The 21951-nt window shown below is 35.5% G+C and overlaps 1 protein-coding gene across 1 annotated transcript; it reads left to right on the top strand.

The window, feature by feature from the left end:
- Positions 1-210: 210 nt before the first annotated feature.
- LOC137632266 (sialin-like) lies at positions 211-18596 on the top strand. Its single transcript, XM_068364159.1, has 9 exons — positions 211-640; positions 7272-7486; positions 8658-8897; positions 12173-12260; positions 12904-13130; positions 14158-14307; positions 16639-16771; positions 17462-17703; positions 18308-18596. The coding sequence occupies exons 1-9, from the start codon at positions 397-399 to the stop codon at positions 18542-18544; spliced, it is 1776 nt and encodes a 591-aa protein (XP_068220260.1). The 5' UTR covers positions 211-396; the 3' UTR covers positions 18545-18596.
- Positions 18597-21951: the final 3355 nt, after the last annotated feature.

The raw sequence follows: 21951 nt of genomic DNA, 5'->3' as shown, positions 1-21951 counted from the left end.
TAATTATTTACACTCTTAATTTCACTCAGGTTCCAAACTTCCAATATTGCTACTGAATCGTGATAACGAATATAATAATGATGAGAAAAAGAATGGCAATCATAAAGTCTTCATCACAGTCAGAGGCGTGTCATGATGACGAAAGTAGGCGGACTTTATTAACTACGTTGCTACATGTTCCCAAGCCTTCAGACTGAGCGTGACTTCGAAGCCGTTCACCAAGACATGCTCAGCTCTCAATTGTTTACCTAGCAACTAAACTCTGGCTGGACTTAAGCTTTCCTTCGTCATTGCCTTAGATAAAGAAATCTTCTTGAGGATATAAAGTTGAGAAAGGAAGGGGAGGAATCATTTAAAATCTCTGAAAACAAGAATAAGAAAACGTAAAGTATCAAGATGACGGAGAAGCTAAACAACATAGAGACCGGCCTTTGCATGGAGCCAGCATTGACAAATACGACGGAGACTTTGAAAGAGAGAGTTGTGGGCCTAATGAACGCCGGGTTTGAGAGAGACGAAGAAAATGGCCCTGGTAACAATTCTTCTTCGTCTTTAGGAAATGGCAGTAAAAAAATTGCTTTAACGCTTCAAAGTACTGAGAAGCTCCATTTTGAAAATGCGCAGAATCAGTTTAATGAAGGTATGTCTCAATATATTTTTTTTTTTATAAAGATGTTATATGATTAGAACTCCCTAAGGCATGTTCCCGTTGATATTTTAGCAGCTCCATCTTATTATTATTATTATTATTATTATTATTATTATTATTATTATTATTATTTGCTAAGCTACAACCCTAGTTTAAAAAACAGGATGATATAAGCCCAAGGGCTGCAACATGGAAAATAGCTTAGTGTAGAAAGGAAATAAGGAAAAACTACAAGAAAAGTTGTAGAACAATAATAACATTAAAATAAGTCTTTCATATATTAACTATAAAAAAAACTTGAAAATAACAAGAGGATAAATATTAAAAATAACAAGAGCAAGAGAAACAAGATAGAACAGTGTACCCTTGTGTACCCTCAAGCAAGAGATCTTTGTTTAAATGAAAGAAAAGAAATAACTTGTGGTATTTTTACATAAGGGTCCTTATATAACTTAACATACGTGGTATTATAGTGGGAGCATTAATTCCCGAGTTTAATCCTTTAAGTGTAACTATCATAATTTTATATTCAGTCTTTAATTTTTTGAAGAGATTACCCCATTGCAGATATTTACAGAAAAGCTCTTTGTTTTATTAAAAATTTACAGCTCCTAGTTACAGCAGCTCACCAACGGACAATATTAGTTCAATTTTAAACTCCATACTCAATATTTAACTCTTTTTGAAGAGATTACCCCATTGCAGATATTTACAGAAAAGCTCTTTGTTTTATTAAAAATTTACAGCTCCTAGTTACAGCAGCTCACCAACGGACAATATTAGTTCAATTTTAAACTCCATACTCAATATTTAACTCTTTTTGAAGAGATTACCCCATTGCAGATATTTACAGAAAAGCTCTTTGTTTTATTAAAAATTTACAGCTCCTAGTTACAGCAGCTCACCAACGGACAATATTAGTTCAATTTTAAACTCCATACTCAATATTTAACTCTTTTTGAAGAGATTACCCCATTGCAGATATTTACAGAAAAGCTCTTTGTTTTATTAAATATTTACAGCTCCTAGTTACAGCAGCTCACCAACGGACAATCTTAGTTCAATTTTAAATTCCATACTCAATATTTAACTCTTTTTGAAGAGATTACCCCATTGCAGATATTTACAGAAAAGCTCTTTGTTTTATTAAAAATTTACAGCTCCTAGTTACAGCAGCTCACCAACGGACAATATTAGTTCAATTTTAAACTCCATACTCAATATTTAACTCTTTTTGAAGAGATTACCCCATTGCAGATATTTACAGAAAAGCTCTTTGTTTTATTAAAAATTAACAGCTCCTAGTTACAGCAGGTCACCAACGGACAATATTAGTTCAATTTTAAACTCCATACTCAATATTTAACTTTTTTTGAAGAGATTACCCCATTGCAGATATTTACAGAAAAGCTCTTTGTATTATTAAAAATTTATAGCTCCTAGTTACAGCAGGTCACCAACGGACAATATTAGTTCAATTTTAAACTCCATACTCAATATTTAACTCTTTTTGAAGAGATTACCCCATTGCAGATATTTACAGAAAAGCTCTTTGTTTTATTAAAAATTTACAGCTCCTAGTTACAGCAGCTCACCAACGGACAATCTTAGTTCAATTTTAAACTCCATACTCAATATTTAACTCTTTTTGAAGAGATTACCCCATTGCAGATATTTACAGAAAAGCTCTTTGTTTTATTAAAAATTTACAGCTCCTAGTTACAGCAGCTCACCAACGGACAATATTAGTTCAATTTTAAACTCCATACTCAATATTTAACTCTTTTTGAAGAGATTACCCCATTGCAGATATTTACAGAAAAGCTCTTTGTTTTATTAAATATTTACAGCTCCTAGTTACAGCAGCTCACCAACGGACAATCTTAGTTCAATTTTAAATTCCATACTCAATATTTAACTCTTTTTGAAGAGATTACCCCATTGCAGATATTTACAGAAAAGCTCTTTGTTTTATTAAAAATTTACAGCTCCTAGTTACAGCAGCTCACCAACGGACAATATTAGTTCAATTTTAAATTAAACTCCATACTCAATATTTAACTCTTTTTGAAGAGATTACCCCATTGCAGATATTTACAGAAAAGCTCTTTGTTTTATTAAAAATTTACAGCTCCTAGTTACAGCAGCTCACCAACGGACAATCTTAGTTCAATTTTAAACTCCATACTCAATATTTAACTCTTTTTGAAGAAATTACCCCATTGCAGATATTTACAGAAAAGCTCTTTGTTTTATTAAAAATTTACAGCTCCTAGTTACAGCAGCTCACCAACGGACAATATTAGTTCAATTTTAAACTCCATACTCATTATTTAACTTTTTTTGTAGAGATTATCCCATTGCAGATATTTACAGAAAAGCCCTTTGTATTATCAAAAATTTACAGCATCCAGCTGAAGCCGTTCATCATCATAATTCTTTCAGACAAATACCCCACACGATTCTCTAATTCCTAATTGCCAATAGGAAGCCGAAGTCATGACGTCAGTTACCATGGCACCGGCCAAACTGGTTCAGGCGTAAACATTGTTCAAAATGATCCTTGTGCGGGATGGTTGCTTTCAGACTGATACAGTTGATTTAATAATTTTCTTATAACATTTAATACATAAAGTGTGTTAAAAAACTCTACAATTCAGATTACACACTGTCCTTTTCCTATTCAAATGGGATAATGACGGGAAAAGTCAAGTTAAAGGGTGGATTTGTTAGAACACTGGCAAGTTCCTAGGTCTGTGAGCGTCTGAGCGACTAAAGCAGTTGTTGTGAACTAGCACGTGGTAATTTGATGTCATACTTCGGTTCCCTATTCTCACTTTCACTTTGATAGCTGCTTTTCCGGTCCCATACAGCAGGAGAACCCCATATGGTAAATGTGCGTATTTAGACGGATATGGAGACGAATGCAGAGATCTCCATCCAAAAATATGCAAAAACCTAAAAGAAGGAAAAGGATGCATTTACAACAAAAAATGTCGATATATGCATCCTGCAACCATGAATGAAAGTAAGAAAACTCAGCAAACTGAAAAGAAAAATGAAAGCAAAAAAGAAACAAAAAAGCAGGCCGTGTATATACCGTGCTTTGAACCAAGAGCCCCAAGATATGAGGCCTTTCAACCCAAACCTGCACATTTAGAGCCCAACTACAAAGAATGCATCTATAATGCCAGGGGTTGGTGCAGATATGGGGACAGTTGCAGGTATACACACACAAATAAATATGAAGGCGAAAGAGCAAATATAATAGAAAAGTTGGATTTTTTAATGGCAGAATTCCGGGAAATGAAGAAAAGAACATCATATCAGAACAGGAAGGAAGCATGGGAGAATCCATATTATTACCAATATTAAATAATGGGGATGAAACACAAACCATAATAGTAATGAATGCACAGGGTTTAGTCACGAGTAACTCTAAAAGGAAAATAGAGTTCTTAGAAGAACTAACCCAAATTGAAAAAATAGATATATTAAATATAAGTGAAACATGGTATTCCCAAGAGACTGGCAGTGATGACCAGATAAAGGGTTTCCAAACTTATAGATCAGACAGAAAAAATAGGAATCAAGGGGGAACCGCAATATATGGAAGAGACATAAATCAAGGAAAAGTATGTGAAAAATATGAATATTGTAGTTTACAGACCCCCAAACACTAAGGAGTTTGACATAATAATAGAAAAAATAGATGATATATGTAGAAACCATAAAGACTTGAATATACTCCTATCCGGAGATTTTAACTTTCCTTTCGTGGATTGGAAAGAACGGATAGAAGAAAGTGGTTGTATGTATACATATAAAAAAGATAGTAATAGTAGCGCAGAAGATAAGAGGCAATTTGAAAAGCTTCAAGATATGCTATTAGAACATAATATGCAACAAATAAACCACATTCCAACAAGAAAGGAAAATGTCCTAGATCTAGTATTTGTGAATGAGGTGAATTATGTTAAAGAAATAATAGTGTATAACACGGGAATTTCAGACCACAATGTCATAGAATTGATAGTTCATTCCAAAGCAAGTGATCACAGAATTAATAAAAGCACAAAACTTTGGGAAGGATATGGAAAATATAACTTTTACAGTAAGAATATAAAATGGTCAGAAATAAATGAAGAACTGAATAAAGAATGGAAAAATGTGTTTATAAGTGATAATATACAGGTAAATACGGATATACTGTACAAAATACTGGAGAAAATTGTTGAAAAATATGTACCGAAAAAAAACAATAAACAAAAGACGTGCATACCAAGAGACAGAAGGATCTTATTGCAGAAAATTAAAAAGTGGAAGAAAAATCTTGCAAAAGAAAAAAATGTGTGAAAAATGAGGGAAATAAAATGTAAGATAGAAAATGCAGAACAAAAGATTATACAGTCGAAAGAAAATGAAAAAAGGGACTTAGAAGAAAGGACACTTCAAAATATAAAAAGAAACCCCAAAGTACTTTACTCATATGCAAAAAAGATGAATAAAAGGAGAATAGAAATAGGCCCTCTAAGAATTGAAGGACGGCTAACGAATGAAAAAAAGGAAATATGCAACATATTAGCAGAAAAATATAAGAGTGAGTTCACGCCAAGAATTGCGAATGAGAATAATGAAACAGAAATGAGAGAAGAAAATGTTGAATATCTAACGGATATAGATATTAATGAAGCAGATATTGTCACGGCTATAAACGAAATTAAAAATGGATCGGCAGCCGGACCAGATGGAGTTCCAGCGATTTTGTTAAAAAAAACTGCAAACACTATCGCGAAACCACTTGCAATACTGCTAAGACAGAGTATAGATATGAGCGAGATATATGTTAAACATAAATTAGCTTATATAACCCTTATCTTCAAAAGTGGATCAAGACTAGAGGCAAGCAATTATAGACCTGTTAGTCTAACATCACATATTATGAAAGTGTATGAGAGGGTAATAAAAAAGAAAATAATGAACCATTTGGTCAAAAATAATTTGTTTAATATGGGTCAACACGGTTTCGTACCTGGAAAAAGTACACAGACCCAACTGATAGCTCACTATGAAAACATATACAATAATATGATAAATGAAAAAGACACAGATGTGATCTATCTAGATTTTGCAAAAGCCTTTGACAAGGTAGACCATAACATATTGGAGAAAAAAATGAGAAAGCATAATATTGTGGGAAAGATAGGAAAATGGGTAAAAGAATTCCTGCAAAACAGAAAACAGATAGTGGTTGCAAATGACGAGAAATCAGATGAAGCCCAGGTAATATCTGGTGTGCCCCAAGGTACAGTATTAGCTGCACTGCTATTTGTTATTATGATCTCAGACATAGACTGTGATGTTGAAAACTCCGTAATGAGAAGTTTCGCCGATGACACAAGAATAAGTAGAGAAATTACTTGTGATGAAGATAGGAACTCACTACAAAGAGATCTAAACAAAATATATGAATGGGCGGAGATAAATAGGATGGTATTTAACTCCGATAAATTCGAATCAATAAATTATGGAAACAGAGAAGGAATGGTGTATGCATACAAGGGACCTAATAATGAGACAATCACAAACAAGGAAGCAATTAAATACCTTGGTGTAATTTTAAATAGGAATATGTTATGCAACGACCAAATAGCAACACTGTAGGCTAAATGTAAAGCAAAAATGGGAATGTTATTCAGACACTTTAAAACAAGAAAAGCTGAACACATGATTATGCTTTACAAAACTTATGTGCGTAGTACACTCGAGTACTGCAATGTGATATGGTACCCACACTACCAAAAGGATATTGCGCAAATAGAGAGTGTACAAAGGTCCTATACTGCTAGAATAGAAGAAGTTAAGGACCTTGATTACTGGGAAAGACTGCAATTTTTAAAACTATACAGTCTAGAAAGGAGAAGAGAACGCTACATGATAATACAAGCATGGAAGCAAATAGATGGAATTGCTGAAAACATCATGGAGCTTAAAGTATCAGAAAGAGCAAGCCGAGGTAGATTAATAGTACCAAAAAGCATTCCAGGTAAACTGAGAAAGGCGCACAGGACATTAATCCACTACGCACCAGCATCGATAATGCAGCGACTATTTAATGGGCTGCCAGCTCATCTAAGAAACATATCAGGAGTGAGCGTAGATGCGTTTAAAAATCAGCTCGATAAATACCTAAGATGCATCCCAGACCATCCAAGACTGGAAGATGCAAAATACACCGGAAGATGTATTAGCAACTCTCTGGTGGATATACGAGGGGCCTCACACTGAGGGACCTGGGGGAACCCAAACAAAAAATAAGGCAATAAGGTAAGGACCTCCGCTGCCGTTTTACCTTGTTCGTTCAGAATATTTATCGTTTCAGATCACGTATTGTTCATTTACTGTTAAATCGTCACTGTTGTAGGATTGTTTAAATAAGAAAGTCATCAGTTTCCTCTTGAGAGCCTTAATGTCTTCAATCATTCGAATGTTTCGTGGGAGCTTATTATATAGTCTCGGGGCCGCATATTTAAAGGCTCTAGAGGCTAAAGTAGACATATATCTAGGTTCCAACAGTTTGAAGCCATCTGTAACTATTCTCCTCTAATAATCTTATTTCTAGGAAAGGAATGGTGGGGTTGCCGCCACACCATAGCCGTAATGAGCTTCATCGGGCTTGTTGTTTCCTATGCCATGCGAGTCAACCTCTCCATCGCGATCGTTGCCATGGTGGGCACCGGAGTCAAAAATGCCACGCGGTTCATCCAACGTAATCAAAGCGAGGTTTGCCCTGCCCCATATACTCAGAGTCCGGAGTTGAATGACCAAGAGCAAATTGTAAGCTATCTACGTGGTATTTATGTTTTCTTTTCGGTGCCGGTTTAGTGTGTGGCCTACCTTTCGAACATGGCCTATCTGTTTTAGTATGTAGCCTAACCTAACCTAACCTAACAAGCCAGGTAGGCCACATACTAAACCAGAATAAAAAAGGTAGGCCATTTACGAAACCAGCACCTTCTTTTCTTTTGAATATATCTCTAAGCGTACATGTTAATGTTGCAATTAGTCAAGTGTGTTGTGTTAATAGACTATTTTTCTTTGAAAATTGCATGTAGGATTAGATTCATCATCGTCATCTCCCACCACGCCTATTGACGCAAAGGGCCTCGGTTAGATTTCACAAGTCATCTCTTATCATGAGATTTTAAATCATTCATCATCTCCTACTTCACGTTCCATAGTCCGCAGCCATGTAGGCCTGGGTGTTCCAACTCTTCTAGTGCCTTTTGGAGCCCAATTGAAAGTTTGGTGAACTGGAGTTATATAAGGATTAGATTATAACTCAGTTTTTTTCTAATACAAAACTAAGAAAGGTTATTTAGGTTATTAATCAATTTTTTACTTACTGTATCATGCAAAAATTTTATATAAATCAAACAAAGGGAATCAAAAGTCTGTCATATTTTCTTAAAAAAGTAGGGATCCTTTAATCAACTTTTGCTTTATATATGCACTATTCCCGATTCATTTTTATGTAGTTTTACCTCAGCTCATATACAATATATATATATATATATATATATATATATATATATATATATATATATATATATATATATATATATATATATATATATATATATATATATATATGGATATATAATATATATACATATTTATATATAGTATATATTATATATATATATATATATATATATATATATATATATATATATATATATAATATATATATATATATATATATATATTAGGCTGTGTTTGACTACATATATTATATACATGTGTATTTATATGTACATGAATTGCAAACTCAATGTACAGTTTAAATTGCTTACCCTTTGATTTTAAAATTTAAAATGATTAAAGGCTTTCAACATATGCCTTAATACTCAGTTTTTATTTAAGAGTAAGAATGATCAATAGTGGCTGGTATACATGCAAAAATGAAAAAAAAAATACTTTTATTTTTATCTATATTTTCTATCAGCCTGCAAACGCAGAATTCGACTGGGACGAGGAAACCCAGGGACTATTATTGGGTGCGTTCTTTTGGGGATACTCAACAACCAACCTCCTTGGAGGACTAGCAGCCGAGCGATTTGGCGGCCGTCTTGCATTTGGGTGGAGTCTCATCCTCTCCTCTGTCTTCTGTATTTTGTCTCCGGTTTGCGCCCGCCTCTCCACAGTGCTCTTCATTGCCATTAGGCTGTTGACAGGAGCAGCTCAGGTACGAATAGTCTTTTTTCTAATAATGCTGTGGGTGCTCCGAGAAAGGGTATCTTAGCCGTCATTATAACTGGTTAAAAATTCCTCCGAAAAAGGGTATCTCAGCCGTCATTATAACCGGTTACAAATACCTCCGAGAAAGGGTATCTCAGCCGTCATTATAACTGGCTACAAATTTCTACGAGAAAGGGTATCTTAGCCGTCATTATAACCGGTTACAAATTCCTCCGAGGAAGGGTATCTTAGCCGTCATTATAACCGGTTACAAATTCCTCCGAGGAAGGGTATCTTAGCCGTCATTATAACCGGTTACAAATTCCTCCGAGGAAGGGTATCTTAGCCGTCATTATAACCGGTTACAAATTCCTCCGAGGAAGGGTATCTTAGCCGTCATTATAACCGGTTACAAATTCCTCCGAGGAAGGGTATCTTAGCCGTCATTATAACCGGTTACAAATTCCTCCGAGGAAGGGTATCTAAGCCGTCATTATAACCGGTTACAAATTCCTCCGAGGAAGGGTATCTAAGCCGTCATTATAACCGGTTACAAATTCCTCCGAGAAAGGGTATCCTAGCCGTCATTATAACCGGTTACAAATTCCTCCGAGAAAGGGTATCCTAGCCGTCATTATAACCGGTTACAAATTCCTCCGAGAAAGGGTATCCTAGCCGTCATTACAACCGGTTACAAATTCCTCCGAGGAAGGGTATCTTATTCCTCCGAGGAAGGGTATCTCAGCCGTCATTATAACCAGTTACAAATTCCTCCGAGGAAGGGTATCTTAGCCGTTATTATAACCGGTTACAAATTCCTCCGAGGAAGGGTATCTTAGCCGTCATTATAACCGGTTACAAATTCCTCCGAGGAAGGGTATCTTAGCCGTCATTATAACCGGTTACAAATTCCTCCGAGGAAGGGTATCTTAGCCGTCATTATAACCGGTTACAAATTCCTCCGAGGAAGGGTATCCTAGCCGTCATTATAACCGGTTACAAATTCCTCCGAGGAAGGGTATCCTAGCCGTCATTATAACCGGTTACAAATTCCTCCGAGGAAGGGTATCTTACCCGTCATTATAACCGGTTACAAATTCCTCCGAGGAAGGGTATCTTACCCGTCATTATAACTGCCTAAAAATTCCTTCCCCCTGTCACAAAAGGATTTAATTTCAATACTTCAGAGACAACAAAAATAACAATTGATCGTTGTTCTTCCAAAAGTCTTTTCAATTATTTTTTCTTTTAGTTTTGCCATCTATGATCGTAAGAGAAAAATAGAAATAAAGAAGAGTATTAATAATGAATAGTGTTCTTCGTATGATACAAGTAGGCAATATGATTTTTTTACAACAATGCAATGTTGTCAGAACTTGTGATCCGAATGAGGGTTGTTTTGTAATGAGCAGGTTTGTTGCCATCTATAGTCAATTCTTTTTGTGAGTCATATTTGCACCGACTTGTAGGGGTGCCCTCTTAGCTCGGAAAAGTTTCCTGCTCGTTGATTGGTTGAACAAGATTATTCTAACCGATCAGATAGCAGGAAACTTTTCCGAGCGAAGAGGGCACCGCTGAAAGTCAGTGCAAATGCGCCTCATTGTAAAAAATTTAGTATAGTAGCCTAAAACGTTAAAAAAAAGAACGCTAAATAACAAACTCTTCTAGAAAGAAAAATATCTAGACTAATCCCATATCCTGTTTCTGGTCAAAGCTTGTTATCAATTTATCATTAAAATTGGTTTGAAATAATTTATTTTTTATAGATCATTCGGTGTAAACAGTAATTTTGAAAAATACTGCTGGAAGATATTTCATTAGCATCGTGTACACGATCATATTAACGGTTATTATATTTAGAAGTCTTAAGTTTTCCTCATAAAATAGCATTAATAAGCTGACTCATTTATCATGGATCCTATACATGGATTCTGCACTGCCAAAAGTCAATTGATTTTGTTTATTATTTTTCCTAGAAGGATGGGGGTATTTCACGCGCTAAGGTCTTGTTAACCGTCTCTCTTGTCAGCCCGATTGGCCGTTTTCTGGTCTTTAATCCTCGAAATTTGTGAATTGATTACGATTAATAAAGGCGCTGAAATATCACCCAAAAGGTGTAAGGACACTCCAAAATCAAACCATTGTTCTCTTGTCTTGGGTAATGCCATAGCCTCTGTACCATGGTCTTCCACTGTCTTGGATTAGAGTTCTCTTGCTTGAGGGTACACGCGGGCACACTATCCTACCTTATTTCTCTTCCTCTTGTTTTAAAGTTTTTATAGTTTATAATATAGGAAATATTTATTTTAATGTCGTCACTGATCTTAAAGTATTTTATTTTTTCTTGTTTCCTTTCCTCACTGAGCTATTTTCCCTGTTGGAACCCCTGGGCTTTTCCAACTAGGGTTGTAGCTTACCAAGTAATAATAATAATAATAATAATAATAATAACATAGACACTTGCATCAAGATTTTGATATTTCTTAGCAAGATTTATTATTTCTTGAACTAATGATATTTTTAGAACTAACTTTATAATGATCATCAGTAATGGCCATTTTTAGCTGATGTGCTCATCGCAGTCAAATTGTTATCACGGATTTCTATTATTATTATTATTATTATTATTATTATTAGCTAAGCTACAACCCTAATTGTAAAAGCAAGATGCTATAATCCCAGGGGCCCCAACAGGGAAAATAGCCCAGTGAGGAGAGGAAACAAGGAAAAATAATATATTTTAAGAACAATGGCATTTAGATAAATATTTCCTATATAAACTATGCAAACTTTAACAAAACAAGAGGAAGAGAAACGAGATAGAATAGTGTGCCCGAGTGTACCCTCAAGCAAGAGAACTCTAACCCAAGACAGTGGAAGACCATGGTACAGAGGCTATGGCACTGCCCAAGACTAGAGAGCAAATGGTTTGATTTTGGAGTGTCCTCCTAGAAGAGCTGCTTACCATAGCTAAAGAGTCTCTTCTATCCTTATCAGGAGGAAAGTATCCACTGGACAATTACAGTGCAGTAGTTAACCCCTTGGGTGAAGAAGAATTGTTTGGTAATCTCAGTGTTGTCAGGTGAATGAGGACAGAGAAGAATCTGTAAAGAATAGGCCACACTATTCGGTGTATGTGTAGGGAAAGGGAAAGTAAACCGTAACTAGAGAGAGGGATCCAATGCAGTACTGTCTGGCCAGTCAAAGGACCACATGACTCTCTAGCGGTAGTATCTCAACGGGTGGCTGCAGAAAATTACTACCAGTTCTTTCTCTTTGCAGGGTGGATTATTTCCAAGTTTAGTGGTCCTAATAAGCACATGGGTATCACCCAAAGAACGGTCTAAATTTACAAGTTTCATTTATGCAGGTAAGGCCACAAGTGTCGTAATGTTTTACTCAAGTATAGGTATTGCCATTGAATGCCTCCATTTTGAGACAAAACTTCTGTTGCAATTTCCTTTGAAATGTTTACTTTTCAGCTTGAAAAACTGTCTATTTGTAGAGTTGAAATAAAGAAAAAATTTCTCTACCATCAAGGCTAAATATTTTGAGTTATAGACAGACCTATTCTTCAACAAAAGTACCCTTCAAACTTGTAATGAACATATTTTGATTGCCAATAGCCTTTAACTTCGTAACATTAACCATCCATATTTAATCAAAAGTCAATATGAATATCTATAAAAGTTTGTCGGTATTCTTTAAAAAAAAAAAGTACAGTTGGATACAAGAATTTCTGGCACACTTCGCTCCGAAGAAGTGTAACCTGTCCCACCCTTCCTGCACGGCGACTTCTTGTTTGTTGCCCTACCCACCACCTCAGCCATCTCTCCCAGCACAAGCTGTTTGGTATGCTGGCTGCAATTTCTCAGACCGAGGTGTACCAGAAATTCCTGTGTCTAACTGTATCTATGAAAACATCAGTATGATCGAGTCAACAACATGATTAATTCCTTATATACTATTAAGAATTTTATCTGTACAATCAAATGATCAATCAACTCTTTCAGGGAGCAATCTGGGAACAGTTGTAGCAATGTCCGGTGGTGGATGGCTATGCAGTTCAAACCTCTTCGGCGGCTGGCCATCCATATTCTATGCATCCGGGGTTTTGGGCTTTGCCTGTGGAATTCCTTGGTTTGTCCTCGTCCATGACAGGCATAGCACTCATCCAAGGGTTTCCCAAAAGGAGATTGATTACATAGCACAAGAGAAAGACTCTGTCAGACAGCAAATGGTAAGACGGATTTGTTGTTTATGGTTCTAAACCTCAAACGTTGTATTTCTAGTCAAATGGGAATTACAGTACTTTTGAGCCTTTCCGGTAAATGGTAGCTGGTATCATAATAGTTATTGGAATGAATATATAAGAGGGCTCATAATAGCAATAGGATCTCACCAAAATCCAGAAGCTCCAGGCTCGAATTATTATGAAGAACTTTTAGTTAAAAATAGATGTTTATCAGATTTAAGAAGGATAAGATAAAGTATTTATACATACAAGCATTTATGGCAAACAATCGAGTTTTATACTTCAAAGTGGAGGGGATGAAAATTAAGATAAAACAATAATGGTGATATAAACTCAGATTTTAGCTTCAATTAACAGCACATTTCTAGGTTACTATGATTATATGAAGGCTGTTGAGCTTCACTCTCCTACAACTACTCTTGGGAGCCCTTTTGATTATAAGATAGTAAAATGACAAAACTTTAAGAGGACCAAAACTGTGATCGAGGTTGCTGATCACGTTCTATACAAGAAACCTTAAAACTGTTTCAAGGGGTCTACACCAGAAACCTTGTAAATGTTCCAAGGGGTCTACACCAGAAACCTTGAAACTGTTCCAAGGGGTCTACACCAGAAACCTTGAAAATGTTCCAAGGGGTCTACACCAGAAACCTTGAAACTGTTTCAAGGGGTCTACACCAGAAATCTTTAAACTCTTCCAAGGGGTCTACACCAGAAACCTTGAAAATGTTCCAAGGGGTCTACACCAGAAATTTTAAAACTGTTCCAAGGCGTCTACACCAGAAACCTTGAAACTGTTCCAAGGGGTCTACACCAGAAATTTTGAAACTCTTCCAAGGGGTCTACACCATAAAACTTGAAAATGTTGCAAGGCGTCTACACCAGAAATTTTGAAAATGTTCCAATGGGTCTACACCAGAAACCTTGAAACTTTTTTTTCATTCTTGTTACTTATTGCACATTTGGCATTGCATTACACCAATTATAAATTAACTTTCATGCTGAATTTCAGGTGAACTCCGTCCCCTGGAGAGACATCGCGAAATCTCTTCCCTTTTGGGCAATCGCCATAGCCTCTTTCGGCAACAATTTCGGTTTCCACACCTTACTTAGTGGTCTCCCCCTGTACTTTTCAAACATACTCTTCTTTGACCTGAAGGAGGTAAGTTTTCAGTCTCTAGAATCAAGTTTGTTTTTACATAGACTTTTTATTATCACCAGTAACATCGAAGGCCTTTCATTTCCTTTGTGCTTTTGTCTAGGGTCATTTCATTTTGGCTTAAAACTGTTAAAATTAAAAATCGACAATTTTCTCTTTATGGCCACCATAGTGTTAACATGTGCATAAGACTATGTCAGATGAAGCAATGTTTGGAGTACAGTAATATATATATATATATATATATATATATATATATATATATATATATATATATATATATATATATATATATATATCCATCCATCCATCCATCCATATACCAAGGCACTTCCCCCAATTTTGGGGGGTGGCCGACATCAACAAGAAACAAAACAAAAAAGGGGACCTCTACTCTCTACGTTCCTCCAGCCTAACCAGGGACTCAGCCGAGTTCAGCTGGTACTGTTAGGGTGCCACAGCCCAACCTCCCACATTTTCCACCACAGATGAAGCTTCATACTGCTGAGTCCCCTACTGCTGCTACCTCCGCGGTCATCTAAGGCACCGGAGGAAGCAGCAGGGCCTACCGGAACTGTGTCACAATCGCTCGCCATTCATTCCTATTTCTAGCACGCTCTCTTGCCTCTCTCACATCTATCCTCCTATCACCCAGAGCTTTCTTCACACCATCCATCCACCCAAACCTTGGCCTTCCTCTTGTACTTCTCCCATCAACTCTTGCATTCATCACCTTCTTTAGCAGACAGCCACTTTCCATTCTCTCAACATGGCCAAACCACCTCAACACATTCATATCCACTCTAGCCGCTAACTCATTTCTTACACCCGTTCTGACCCTCACCACTTTGTTCCTAACCCTATCTACTCGAGATACACCAGCCATACTCCTTAGACACTTCATCTCAAACACATTCAATTTCTGTCTCTCCGTCACTTTCATTCCCCACAACTCCGATCCATACATCACAGTTGGTACAATCACTTTCTCATATAGAACTCTCTTTACATTCATGCCCAACCCTCTATTTTTTACTACTCCCTTAACTGCCCCCAACACTTTGCAACCTTCATTCACTCTCTGACGTACATCTGCTTCCACTCCACCATTTGCTGCAACAACAGACCCCAAGTACTTAAACTGATCCACCTCCTCAAGTAACTCTCCATTCAACATGACATTCAACCTTGCACCACCTTCCCTTCTCGTACATCTCATAACCTTACTCTTACCCACATTAACTCTCAACTTCCTTCTCTCACACACCCTTCCAAATTCTGTCACTAGTCGGTCAAGCTTCTCTTCTGTGTCTGCTACCAGTACAGTATCATCCGCAAACAACAACTGATTTACCTCCCATTCATGATCATTCTCGCCTACCAGTTTTAATCCTCGTCCAAGCACTCGAGCATTCACCTCTCTCACCACTCCATCAACATACAAGTTAAACAACCACGGCGACATCACACATCCCTGTCTCAGCCCCACTCTCACCGGAAACCAATCGCTCACTTCATTTCCTATTCTAACACATGCTTTACTACCCTTGTAGAAACTTTTCACTGCTTGCAACAACCTTCCACCAACTCCATATAACCTCATCACATTCCACATTGCTTCCCTATGAACTCTATCATATGCTTTCTCCAGATCCATATATATATATATATATATATATATATATATATATATATATATATATATATATATATATATATATATATATATACATACATACATACATACATACATATATTGAAAGTGGCGATAAATAACCTCATACTGACAGTGGTAGGGAACAAATCGTTTCTTACAATATTCTGTCATAAATTTGAATACTTGATTGTAAACTGAGGCTATTAATTAATTTTAGTCACTATTGACCACTTCTCTCTTTACCTTATGGTCACATTTGAATTTGCGAAAACGAACTAAGTAGGCCTACTTACTTTACTTGTAGGGCTGGTTTTTTTTTTTTTTTTTTTTTTTTTTTTTTTGACCTATCACACATGGAAACCCTGTGCCCTACAAGGCCTAAAAGATTTAGTTGTATATTAGGAATTTAGAGTATAACACTGCGTATTAAGCAATTATTGCCGAATCCATGTTAATGAAGCACTTGGAAAACAAGAAAGTCTTCAGTTTCATCATGAAAGCCTTATTATCTTCAATCTTTCGAACGTCTAGTGGGAGCTTGTTGTACAGTCTTGGGGCCTCATTCTAGAGCCTACTGAAAATGAAAATATATCAACCTTCCTGAAAAGTTTCACTTAGTTTTCCTCATTTATTCTTCCAGTGAACATAATAAGATTATAACAGGGCTTTCCTTGCAGAATGGAGTATTGTCAGCTTTGCCTTATTTAGGCTTGACAGTTGTTATCATCTTCTGGGGAACCTTGATGGACATATGCACACACAAAAATGTTTTTTCAATTGGGACTGTTAGAAAACTGTCCGCAGCAATTGGTTAGTATTCAGTCTTGACTTTAGTATTGTTCATAATAAATCCTTTTAATTCTAAGTAGTTTTTTAACTGTTATATGAACAATTCAATATGCCACTATATCTCTTGAATTGAGCTATGCAGTACTGATTAGCTTTATTGAATTTATGTGTGTGACTATTTTCATCTTTAGGCCTTTATTCGTATCTTACGTCATTTTATTTAATTACTTTCAATTCACGAACGGATAAACTTACTATATGTTGTTTGATGTTTCATGTTGAAATGAGGATTAATAAAAAAAAAAAAAAAAACATGAACACATTTTACTTTACTTTAAGGGCTGTTTTTTTTTCTGGCCCTATACTGCAGGGGAACCCTACTCTCAACAAGACGTTTCATGATTAATTTGGTAATTGTTTGCAACACCACGCTCCCCATTTACTCCAAAATAATGCAATCCTGCAGTTCCCATGTTCTTGCACAGTAATTAGGTGGTTACCTCAATTCTTGGAAAGCAATAATTAGAAAGATATGTTGAAGAAAGGGGAAGGGGTTATTAAAGAAAAAAAATAGTTCGGTTTCCTCACTAAACAACTTGGAACTTACATATCAACTTAGTCAACCAAACAGAATTAGTGATGCCAGCGTACATAAACAGAAGTTCGTGATAAGTAGCTGTAATCAAGTACTTTAAATTACGGACCTTACAGGTGGCTACGGACAAGTGGTAGGACTCATCTCCATGTACTTCTTGGGATGCGACGCCTTCTTGGCACTTTGCATCTTATGCATAACGATGGCCTTTTCGGGCGCCAGCTACTGCGGCTACCCGGTCTCCAACCAAGACATCGCCCCCAACCTCTGTGGGACGTTGGCCGGATTGACCAACACCGTCGGTGCTCTCACTGGGATCTTGGCCCCCGGGGTCACGGGTCTCATTATTCAGGGGAACGTAGGTTCTATGATTCTCCCTTTTATACAGACTGATTTATAACATGTCTTGTCCCTGAATGTTACAGAGTAGGTTTATTTCTAAACATTTCAGATAAAAACATTAATTTTCACTTTGGTTTTGACTGATTTTTAACATGTTTGGTCTCTGATCGGTACAGAGTAGGTTTATATTTAAATATTTCAAGGATAGAAACATTAATTCTCGCTTTTGTATTGACTGGTTTTTAACATGTTTTGTCCCTGAATGTTTCGCAGAGTAGATTTGTTTTTAGAAATTTCACGGACATTAATCCTCTCTTTGTTTCTAAACATTTCAAAGATAGAAATATCAACTCTCCTTTTTATACTGATTGATTTTTAACATGTTTTGTCCATGAACATTACACCGAGTATATTTATTTTTAGAAATTTCACGGACATTAATCCTTTCTTTTATTTCTAAACATTTCAGAGATAGAAACATTAATCTAAGAATTTACTAAGAAGGGAGGATAGCCCAGATCAGACCTTCAGTCAAGAATAGAATAACCAGGAATTACAAAAATGATACAGTGATAAGGATATGAAAGAACTTTGATAATATATCTAAATCTGTCTTTCAGCAAACACTTAGTGCATGGAGGCTGGTATTCCTTATTTCTGCTGTCGTAGTATTCATCAGTACAACGTTCTTCGTCGTATTCTCAACGAACCAAATTCAGCCCTGGAATGCAATAGAATTCAAGAAGAAGAAGAAGAATAACGTAAGTTCACATGCGTCAAGCGAGAAACCTCAACACGTAGCCGTCAATATAACTCAAACAGAAAAGAAAGATAGAGACGAAAATTCAGAACTGTAATATGTAAAGAGAAAAAACTTTAAAATTGAAAAGTAGGCTATAAAGAAAACCATTTGAATTGCCATTTGTTTTATTTGTCTAAGTGAAATTAAAATGTGCATCATTATTTATTTAAACTATAGGTAATTCTATGACTAACACAATGATTCAGAACTATTTATCAGTGTATAATCCATAGAATATTTTTTGTCGACAAAATCTGTCCCGAAACGATGATTAGGATCTTAGGTACCCGAAAGAGATTTTCATAAATGTTTTAGGCCTACTCCTCATGAAACACTTGTAACTTCTGTCGTAAGTTCGTACGAAAACAATCTTGACATCCATTATTATATGTAGAGGCTAAGAGCCATCGGTGTAACTTATCCGGTGCTAGGTATAGGTATATACAAGACTTTGGGTACATAGACCTAATATATCTAGACCGTGATCCGTTCCACTGTATACATTTATCAAATGGTCTTTGCTTCGTTTTTTCGTCTCTTACCTGAATCCATTTTATGGCATACCATTTTACCCTCTCTCTCTCTCTCTCTCTCTCTCTCTCTCTCTCTCTCTCTCTCTCTCTCTCTCTCTCTCTCTCTCTTCTTCTTCTTCTTCTTCTTCTTCTTCTTCTTCTTCTTTACCCCTTCATATCTCTCTCTCTCTCTCTCTCTCTCTCTCTCTCTCTCTCTCTCTCTCTCTCTGTGTGTGTGTGTGTGTGTGTGTGTGGGTGGGTTCTTTCTTTCTACCATATCACTGTCCGACTCCTAAATGTTAATTTCATGCTGTAACTGACGGGTTCTCTCTCTCTCTCTTCTTCTTCTTTACCCCCTCATCTCTCTCTCTCTCTCTCTCTCTCTCTCTCTCTCTCTCTCTCTCTCTCTCTCTCTCTCTCTCTCTCTCTCTCTCTCTCTCTCTGTATGTGTGTGTGCTTTCTTTCTACCATATTACTGTCCGACTCCTTAATTTTAATCTCTCTCTCTCTCTCTCTCTCTCTCTCTCTCTCTCTCTCTCTCTCTCTCTCTCTCTCTCAGTGCTTTTCTTCTGCCTTATTACTGTCCGAATCCTTAATTTTAATTTCATTCCGTAACTGACTGGTTCTCCCCTCGCTCTGATATCCGGCCATAATGTCACACCACGTACCCCAAATTTAATTCCAGGATTAATAGAGTTATTCCATCAATCCTGATTTAATTCATACATCCATTTCAATCTGCAAAACACTTGATAATAGTTTCAAGTTGCCCTGCGTTAAAGCGTTCTTTCTCTCGATATAGGATTTAGAAATATTAAGTCCTATATATCCTTATCACATAAACTATTTAATTGGACTTTCAGGCGTCTTGTAGGACTTGTCATTCGATGTCACAATGTGTTTATTATTTACTCCAAAATCTTGATATTTTTTGTTTTACCCGGATAAAACAATTTATCAAAATTAGTATTCTATCAAAAGGTTACTTTTCATTTGGTATGCATATATCTATGTATGTATGTATATATATATATATATATATATATATATATATATATATATATATATATATATATATATATATGTATATACATATACAGTATATATATATATATATATATATATATATATATATATATATATATATATATATATATATATATATATATGTATATACATATACAGTATATATATATACATATATATATATATATATATATATATATATATATATATATATATATATATATATATATATGTGTGTGTGTGTGTGTGTGTGTGTGTGTGTGTGTGTGTGTGTTTTATACTAAATTTTTTTTGCAGTGCACTCAGATAACCGATTAGAAAACTAGATTTAAAACCTATCAAGTTTATGATTCCGAATAGAAGTGACAGCAAACCTCAATTATATATAGCCCAGAGATAGAATATCTCGCCATTTAAAATAAAAGTGGATATAGAAATCATTTTACAAATTATGGGTAATTTATCAAATAACACAATGTACTGTAGCCTAGTTTCTCGTTAAAACGAACACCTCTCTTGCTTGAGGGTACACACGGACACACTATTCTATCAAATTTTTCTTCCTCTTGTTTTGTTAAAGTTTTTATAGTTTATATGGGAAATATTTATTTTAATGTTACTGTTCTTAAAATATTTTATTTTTCCTTGTTTCCTTTCCTCACTGGACTATTTTCCCTGCTGGGACCCCTGGGCTTACATAACCCCTGTAGACGATAAATATTTTAAAGTATTTAGAAACGCTTAAAAGTTATTCTTCCAGGGTTCCAACAAATGGTTTTACTCAGAATATTGACGTGAAAATATATATTTTTTTAAATATTAATTTATGGAGTCTGTAGTATTTCCCCTAATATACGGTTATCCCCCCCCCCCCTTACGGTATATAGACCTAAGAGACACATTTCGATGCTAAGGGAATGAGTTTGCATATGGAAATTTTTTTACACTAGAATGAGTATAGTGTATGTAGTCCACAATGTACTACAATATGATATATATATATATATATATATATATATATATATATATATATATATATATATATATATATATATATATATATATATATATATATATATATATATATATATATATATATATATATAAAAGCTACATCAACAACAAATTTTTTATGTACAGTATTATATTGTAATACACAGTATATAACATTTTTGTCATTGATCTAATAGCCTTTTTCGGTAAGTTAACATAGACGACTTTGCATTATTGACTTGTTTGATCTATTCTGCTATAAGATGTGGTCCTCTTACGCATAATTTTTTTTTCTTCAGTTTTTTTTTTTTTTTTTTTTTGACAAAGATGTTATTGTCTTAGGATTGGCAATTTGGCGAGACCAGTGCCTGCAGATGGCGCAATTCATTCGTGTCTCTCATGTTTGTCATCCGTAGATGTCAATCATAGATTTTAACACAAAGTTGAATTACTAAAGTTACCAAATAATATTATTATATCTCTTCGGTCATTTCCAAAATATCAAGTAAGGTAAGATATCCTTTTTATTTACATCAACATGTTTTGGAGTATATGTAGATCAAATTAGGTTACTCATTGAAATATGAGTTGGTCTGGTCATTCACTCAGGAGAAAACAAGGTGTTCGGAAGAAGAGGGGATCATAGTTTACTAATTTAGACTTAGGCTAAGCAGTTAAACTTTTGTATGGATTAGTTAAGCTGAAGGGTAATTTTGACATTGCGTCTCATGTTGGGTGAAGTGAGATGAGAGCGATCCATTTTTATGACTGCATAGGTTAAAATTTTACCCTTAACCACAAACGGTAACCGTTGAAATTTCTTGGTATTTCCTAACCTAACCAGAAGACGCTCGTCTCTGATGTAAAGTGATCTGTTGTTAGAATGACATATCTATATTCATTGCGAACATATCTTGGAACCGGTTAGGGA

The sequence above is a fragment of the Palaemon carinicauda genome, chromosome 41 (assembly GCF_036898095.1).
Source record: "Palaemon carinicauda isolate YSFRI2023 chromosome 41, ASM3689809v2, whole genome shotgun sequence".
Lineage (NCBI taxonomy): Eukaryota > Metazoa > Arthropoda > Malacostraca > Decapoda > Palaemonidae > Palaemon > Palaemon carinicauda.
This window is presented reverse-complemented; position numbering and strand designations above follow the sequence as displayed.